Raw genomic sequence first — 8596 nt, 5'->3', positions numbered from 1 at the left:
TGGCCAAATGGGGGAGGCAGCTTGATTGCTGAGGTCTCCAGGACTCTAAACAAATCCAAATCATATTATGTGATATCATCTACTGTTAAATTCGGCTCCGTACTTGTAAAATATTTATTTTTATACTGTATTGAGGATTTGTTCTGTTCTGTGTATTGTATTGTATTGACCCCCTTCTTTTGACACCCACTGCACGCCCAACCTACCTGGAAAGGGGTCTCTTTTTGAACTGCCTTTCCCAAGGTTTCTTCCATTTTATCCCCTACAAGGGAATTTTTTGGGAGTTTTTCCTTGTCTTCTTAGTGAGTCAAGGCTGGGAGGCTGTCAACAGGCAGGGCCTGTTAAAGCCCATTGCGGTACTTCTTGTGTGATTTTAGGCTATACAAAAATAAATTGTATTGTATTGTATTTGACAACTTACAGAGAAACTGAAAAAAATACATATTTTGAAAACATGCACAGTATCAACAGCTCCTCATCTTTAACTTGGCTTTTGCTTGCATTCTATTTTAGCACTGCAGGTCCCTGTGTTTCACTAGTACATACCTAAAATAAAAGGGGTTTCCGGAAAAATAACAACAGGATGGCTGCAGTTGTGTTTTTAAAAGTTCAGGAAGAAGCTTCATAGACAATCTGAAAGCAAGAGTGTCAGAAAAGGGCCAACACAAATATGAATGAATAGTGAAACTAACGGTTCCAAAAATGAAAGTGGAGTAAACAAGGAGGTTAAATGAGTGAGACAAATATGGCATGACTTAACCCGGGAAAATATTGTTATATCCTATTTATGCAGTATTAGACACTTACTATAATGGCTTACTGTAATTTCATAGTTTAGATTTTTAATAACTTGAGGGTTGAAGTTAGGGAGATAGGTTAAACATGACGCAACAATGCTAATTCATAATTTATGCTAGGATACAAAGCAGTCCAAAGACTCTCCTCATTAAGATTTTCTTTTGTAAAAATCAGACTGACAAATTATTTTTGTCATATCCCAAAACTAAAAGCATAAATTGCCAGCTTATTGTTTATTAATAAAGAATAAAGTGGGGAGGGTTAGTGAAGGCTGTGGGCTTATTTATTCTTTTTTACCAATTTGAATATGAATTTCACAAATACTGAGTTTTACTATTCTTGTTTGATTTCCATTAAACATAATGATAAAAATGTAAAAAAAAATTACAAAGTTCAATTTACAGTTATCCCTTTAGTTATATGGTACATATGGTATAATATAATAGTTGCCCTTTTGTAGATAAAACCCTAGTTTACATCTTCCAGTTATAACTGCAATATTGTACACTTTATTTTGTACAAATACAATAATTGTTCAGAAAAGCACTGTGTTGAAAGGAAAAGACCAATTATTTTTCTTATGAGGTCAGGAGGTTTTTGAAAGTAACTAGTGCAATGTGATACACATGCAGCACTTTTATTTGTAAAAATGACAAGTTGCTTTGTTCGGAATCAATGCTAATGAAGATGGGAAACATATGTTACTTATTCTGTAGAATAAATAACCTTCTCAAGGTGCCAGTGTCCTCATTTATTTGCTTTGTCTCAATTTCATCTTGCGTTTTGCATCTTTATGCTTCTTTCTGTATTCCTTGGGAAGAAAAGCACAAGTATAAATACAAATACATTTTTATATACAATCATGCCATGCTTAAAAATAATTAATATTGCTATCAAAAGACCAGCACCTATTGCCTCTTAGTCTCAAGACCAGTACTTTTATATTCATTTAATTTTATTGTAAAAACTGAAGACCAGTATGTACTGAATGTTAAAGGAAACTAGTTGATTCCCATCCCCTCCGCTATTATGTCACAGAGAAAATTTGTATGCTGCAGGACTTAGTTAGGCAGGTCACTGAAGTTGCACACTGTATATTGGTAAAGTTAAGATGCCTGAAATGAAATAGGAAAAAAAGGTGAACCTTACTTCTCTTAGAGATGTGCAGGCTGCTTCCCATTGTTCTCGTTGATCTTCTAAATTACCAGTGCGACAGAACACTTCAGGACCATCTAGAAAAAAGACAGACATAAAAGAAAAACTAGCAAATGAGAGGATGGAAGAGGAATACTCTTTTATAGCCTGAATTCTGAAACACATATGATGACCTCCAGGTGTACTGACACAGTAAATTAAAACTTGCTATCATTTCTTTCTAACAGGAAGCATGCATCCTCTCACTAGTATTTTCTGGATGCCCATGTCTGTAGACTTTGTCTGAAATGCTAAATACAGTAAACGTTCCCTTCAATGAATCTGCCACGTTGTGTAATTTTGGAATGTGTTTTGTTTTTTTTTTGCCCTGTGTATGTGCTGTTAACGACATGGTGAAGATAAACTTTGTTCACCTAAATGGATAATTTAGTTTGCCATATGTGTTAAAATAAAACAGAAGTCATTATTTTTGGTCCTACCACATCTGCAGTTGAAATCGGCATGCACTTTGGCAGCAATGATTCATAATGATGTCAGAAACCTAGGTATAATCTTTGAGTCATCACTAAGTTTTGAAAAACAAATCTCCATGGTAGTAAAGTCCAGTTTTTACCAACTGAGGCAAATTTCTAAACTAAAATCCTTTCTATCACAGAAGGACTTGGAAACAGTCGTTCATGCCTTTATTACACATCTCGACTAGATTATTGTAATTCCTTATATGTGGGTCTGCCAAAATCTGCACTGTCGCGCCTTCAGCTGGTTCAGAACACGGCAGCTAGATTTTTGATTGGGTCGATAAAAACGGATCACATCTCCCCCATTTTAGCCTCTCTCCACTGGCTACCGGTGAGGTGTCGCATTGATTTTAAAATCTTGTTGTTTGTTTTTAAAGCCTTGCATGGTCTCACTCCAAAATATATCTGTGACCTCCACCCCTATGTGCCACCAAGAGCACTGAGGTCATCTGGACGACTGCTCCTTGTAGTGCCAAGATCTCGGCTGAAGTCTAGGGGAGACCGAGCGTTTTCAGTTGTTGCTCCTAGGCTTTGGAATGACTTGCCTCTGCACATCAGGTCTTTATCCTCCATCAATGTTTTTAAAAGTCGGCTTAAGACCTACTTGTTTTCTTCAGTCTTTCATTGTGTATGATGGGATTGTGGTGGATGTTACAATTGGTTGTTTTATTAATCTGCTTTTGCATGTGATTGTTTATATTGTGTTTACTTTAATGCTTTTTTGTACAGCACTTTGGAACAACCTCTGTTGTTTTAAATGTGCTTTTATAAATAAATAATCTAATCTAATGCATTGAAGTTGAAGACCAACAATATCGGGGGAGGGGACGCTGGCACACGCATGCCGCTGTTGCCGCTCCACCCTGTTAACAACACATTTCACAAAATTTGCCTTAATCCTACACTTTCTTATGCTTGTTTTATTTCCTTTATTATTAGTTCGTGGATGCAGTTGACTTGAATTGTATGGATTTGGATGAATTTTTACAGATTTTATGGACTTTACTTTGACTGGGAACAGCTGAATCTGTGGATCACGGGATGAGACCTACGAACATTTCTTTGTACCTGGCGATCTAGGAGCCTGGGATGATCTGTCCCCTTGATTATATTTGCTATGCTGGTCTGCTCTCGATTCATTTTACTGTGCTCTGTGTAATACCCAGCGTTACTGTTTATGGCTGTTTGTTGGAACCTCCAAATCCTGCTACCTCCTCCTGCAATGTTTTCTGCTGCTTTGCTATCGCTGCTCATCTATGCTACAGCACCTGCCTGTCCTACCGGCTCTGTTGTGCTGTGCTGCTTCTCCACTGCTATCAGATAAGTATTGCTCAGTATCATGCTAAAATACTCTCATAACAAACTCCTTCTTATAAAACAGTTTGCCCAGAGCAAATGTTCTGACTGGAATATCCTAAAAGATAATGGTACTTTGCTGTGCCCGAAATATGTACATCGTGGTTCAGGTCGCCGCCACTGCAGAGCTGCGAATGAAAAGACCACCGGCAGCATTTGCTCAGGAATATGCCGTCCTACTCATGGCCCTGGAAATGGAAGTGTCAGTGTGCCAAATTTACATTATGTGAAAATAAACTCTGATCACGGCTCTGTGCAAAAAGAAGCCTCATTAACTAATATTGCATTGTTTAATTCGAGATCTCTTAAAGGCAAAGCATTGGTGCTGTCAGAATTCATCATTGACACCAAACTTGACATACTGTGTTTAACGGAGACTTGGCAAAAACCGAATGAATTTACGTCTCTCACAGAGGCGACACCTCCTGGATTCACTTTCCACACAGAGCCTCGCTGCTCAAGACAAGCCAGTGGACTTGCAGTAATTGTCAGAATGGATTTATACATCAAAAGAATCCCAGTTGACTGTCCATTGTCTTTTGAGGGTCTGGCTCTTAAACTAATAACGGAATCTGGTCCCATCTAACTCATTTTTCTTCATTGTCCTCCAAAATACAATGCATCCATCTTATCTGATCTGACTGAACTTTTAACCAACTTAAGTTCCTTTTCCCAGAGAGTCATTCTTCTTGGTGATTTCAACATCCATATTGACATCCCCACATCTAAACTGAGAAATGAATCCCTATCCTTACTGGACTGTTTTGACTTGACACAACATGTTGATTTTCCCATCCACTCTGGTGGTCATATACTGGACCTGGGGCCTCATGTATAAACGGTGCGTACGCACAGAAATGTTGCGTACGAACCTTTCCACGCTCAAATCGCGATGTATAAAACCTAAACTTGGCGTAAAGCCACGCACATTTCCACGGTAACTCATTCCTTGGCGTACGCAATTTATCCGCCCGGTTTTGCAGACTGGCGGCACCCAGTGTCAAAGCAGTGCTACTGTTCCTGTGTGATCACTCTTTCTTTCTTAAATCCACATTCCTGGCGTGGCTTTATAAATACACTGAAACTAACTGCATATTGTTTATTAGTGTAATGCATCTGATTGTAATTAACCTGTAGCAATATAATGGTCCAGGGAATAGCCATAGTATTCCAAATACCATAACTGCTTTAGCGTTGTAATTCTCACTGCATCTTCTTTCAGCTGCTCCTCCTGTTAAGGGTTGCCACAGCAGATCATCTTTTCCCACATTACTCTCACTGCACCACTCAGAGTATTTATATTACTGTATCTGAGTGGGAAATCACAGCAGCAGCTGATTGGAAAGAGAATTATCGGTACACAGCATGAAGCAGATGCTGCCTGAGCCACAGCAAACGCTTTAGTCCCTGTACGGACTTCGCGGTTTAGAAACAGTTTCATCCCAAGAACTCTAAACACTAAATCAGTCCATCAACTGCTCCTTATATAATTGTTTACTTATAAGTACAATCACCTCACTGTAAACTTGCACTACAGTTATAATATTGCACAACCTGCGCCACTTTATAAAGCGCGTATTTACATGTGATGACGGTATTCATTTCTAAGACGAAATGCAGCAAAACATGTTGATTATATTATACAGATAAAACTTTAACTTCATTTAAATAATCTGTATTGTTAATAATTAAACATGTGAGGACACGGTGCCGCAGCGCTAGCTAGTTCAGTAATTGTTCCTGCCTTGCGTTGTATTCTTGCTGGTGCTGACGCGACACTGGAAAGATAGACGGATATAATAATTAAACATGTACTACTAAGATATTTCAATGTTCCTTAAAAGTTTTGAAGAATCGAAGTTCTAAGCTTACAGATGGCTTCACGTCTATTACATAGCTTATTGTGTGGCGATTGAGTTTTTGGAGAAAGAAAAGTAAGGACAGGAATTGGAGGTTAGTACGTTTGAAAGAGACAGTACTGCTGTGATAAATTATTTCATTGAAGGTCGCGCATGGCGCAGCAAGCCTCTTGCGTGAGACATGAACAAGCACTGCGCCACCGTGTTCCCATGTTTAATAACATGCTTTCATTCCTATCATCATGAAAAAGATATCACGTATACATCTCAGTATTTTAATTATTCAGAGAGCTGTAATATCAAGAATGTAATGGAGTATGTGTCCTGTCGGAGAAAGAGAAAGCCCGTTTAAAAAGCAGGTAGTGATTCATACACATAGAGCACATAGAAGATCAAATACAGAACAAAGCATTTAACATGCCACTTTAGTTACAATAGGATTTGAGAAACTAGTAAATTAAACGATTTTAAGATGAAGTTTAAGATGTTCTACTTTAATGGCAAAATAAACTACGTGATTAAAGTGGAAATTTCGAGATTAAAGTTGACATTTCGTGCTTTTTTCCCCACTGTGTGCCTTTTTTTTTGTCTGTACCCTAATAAGCTTTCATATGACACTCAGACGGTGGGCTACGACTCGCTTTTTCACGGCGACTTTGATATGTGATTTCTTTTTTATTTCGGGCACTGTGCGACTTTGTGAAGTTGAGCCTTCGAGTTTCTCCGACACACTGTCACTCGATCAGCTTTCTTTTGTTGATTATACCACTGTTTAAACCAACAAATAGTACGTTTTTCCTTTGCCTCCACTTGGTATTCGCTGAAATTCTTATATTTTCTCCCGTGCTTTTCCCATTGTCTTTTCACAGAAGGCTATTTATATTGATTTGCATATTCAAAGAGGCGTAATTCTGGGAGGAGTTGGGGCGGGACAGAAGGCGCGTGCACGTGCGTTACTTTTCACGCAAATCGGGATTTATGTAGTAGAAGAACGTGAAAGTATGCGTGCGCACAGATTCCTGCATCTGGATTTTTCTGTGCGTACGCACAATCCCGCTTTTGTGCTTACGCCATGTTATAGTGTGAGTTCTACGCACGGCGTTATACATGAGGCCCCTGATCTGCACATCTGGACTTTCTGTTGCCAACACTTACAGCACTGATTTGGGACTCTCTGACCATAAAGCAGTACTTTTCACTGTCTCACTATCTCTCCCTCCTATTACCTGTAAATGACAAATTTCTTACATAAACCTTAATTAATATCTGTCCCTTTGTTCTCTCTGGATCCATTTCTGATCTTTTACTGTCTTCACCTATTCCATCAACACTAGATAGTCTTGTTGACCACTATAACTCTGTCCTTCATTCAGCATTAGATAAAACAGCTCCTTTTAAACATAAGTAGGTTTCCTTTAAGCGATCAGCTCCTTGGTATAACTCAGAATTGCGATCTATGAAAGCAGCTGGCCGACACCTTGAGAGAATGTCACGTAAGTCCGGCCTCACTGTGCACATCCAGGCTTTCTCTGACCACTAAAGAGCTTACAGAGAAGCACTAAATGCTGCCAAGAACACCCATTTTGGCAGAATAATAGAAAGTGGCCATGACAACCCAAGGGTTTTGTTTTCTGTAGTTAATAAACTACCTGAACCCGCATCTGGCCCAACTACCTCTTCTACTGAAGTCTGTGAGAAATTCCTCCACATTTTTTTTAACAAAATTAAAGATCTAAATAATTCAACTAACATAAATACATCATCTGTCTATATGTTTCCCTGCTTTCCCACTCCATCCAGCTCCTTCTCTAAGTTCTCACCAGTCACATCTGCGTTTGTTAATAACCTGCTTTGTAAGATGAGGCCAACTACTTGTGTACTGGACCCCATCCCCAGCACACTAGTTAAATCCTGCCTTCATGCCATAATCCCGACTGTTACATCAATAAACTCATCCCTTGACACTGGATCTGTGCCGCTCACTTTTAAAATCGCTTCTGTAACTCCAATGTTAAAAAAGTCTGGTCTTGATGCTGACAATCTTATCAATTTTCGGCCTATCTCCCACTTACCTTTTCTGTCAAAAGTTCTTGAGCGTATTGTAGCCTCCCAACTCCCCAATTACTTAACCTCTAATAATTTGATGGAACCCTTTCAGTCTGGTTTCAGGGCCCAGCACAGCTGTGAAACTGCTCTGCTATGGGTAACCAATGATTTGCTTATGGCAGCAGACTCTGGACAAACCAGCATGTTAATTCTATTAGACCTCAGTGCAGCATTTGACACTGTGAGACATGACATTCTACTGTCCAGAATGGAGAACATGCTGGGTGTCTCTGGTACTGGCCTCCAGTGGTTCAAGTCCTATCTGACTGATAGGCAACAGTTTGTTAGTCTTGGCAACAGCAGATTAAGCTCAGCACCAGTCACACAAGGAGATCCTCAGGGCTCTGTCCTCTGCCGTCTTCTCTTCTGTATTTATATGCTTCCCCTTGGCCATATTATTCGTAGCTTTGGACTGGGTTATCATTTTTATGCAGATGATACTCAACTCTATTTCAATGTTAAAAGTGGAACTTCATTAGTTTTCTCAACTCACAACCTGCCTCAGTGAAATTAATACCTGGAAGGAACAGAACTCTTTATAATTAAATTGCAACAAATCTGAACTCCTGCAAATTGGGACTAAAGTGCAACTTAATAAAATGAGCTCTTTCCCAGTTCGTCTTGGTGGTGATCTCATCAGACCTGCCTCTACTGCGAAGAATCTTGGTGTCATTTTTGATTCATCCCTTTCTTATTCCACCCACATAAATCACATTAAGAAACTTTCTTACTTTCACCTCTGTAACATATTCCGTGTTCGCTCCTTCCTCTCCTTTTCTAATGATGAGAAACTCGCCCATGCTT

The 8596-nt window shown here is 39.1% G+C and overlaps 1 protein-coding gene across 3 annotated transcripts in view; it reads right to left on the bottom strand.

Annotated features, from left to right (window-relative positions):
* Positions 1-1190: 1190 nt before the first annotated feature.
* nol8 (nucleolar protein 8) overlaps positions 1191-8596 on the bottom strand; it is a 122025-nt gene continuing 114619 nt past the window's right edge. For all 3 annotated transcript variants that reach the window (XM_051921421.1, XM_051921422.1, XM_051921423.1), the window contains exons 16-17: positions 1948-2030; positions 1191-1609 (exon numbers count right to left, since the gene is read on the bottom strand). In XM_051921421.1, the coding sequence (XP_051777381.1) occupies positions 1550-1609; positions 1948-2030 (143 nt within the window). In that variant the 3' untranslated portion in view covers positions 1191-1549. The remainder of the gene's footprint in view (positions 1610-1947; positions 2031-8596) is intronic.

This window comes from Erpetoichthys calabaricus, chromosome 18, assembly GCF_900747795.2.
Source record: "Erpetoichthys calabaricus chromosome 18, fErpCal1.3, whole genome shotgun sequence".
In the NCBI taxonomy this organism is placed as follows: Eukaryota; Metazoa; Chordata; class Cladistia; order Polypteriformes; family Polypteridae; genus Erpetoichthys; species Erpetoichthys calabaricus.
Note: the sequence above shows the minus strand (reverse complement) of the source record. Positions and strands in the feature narration are given on the sequence as shown.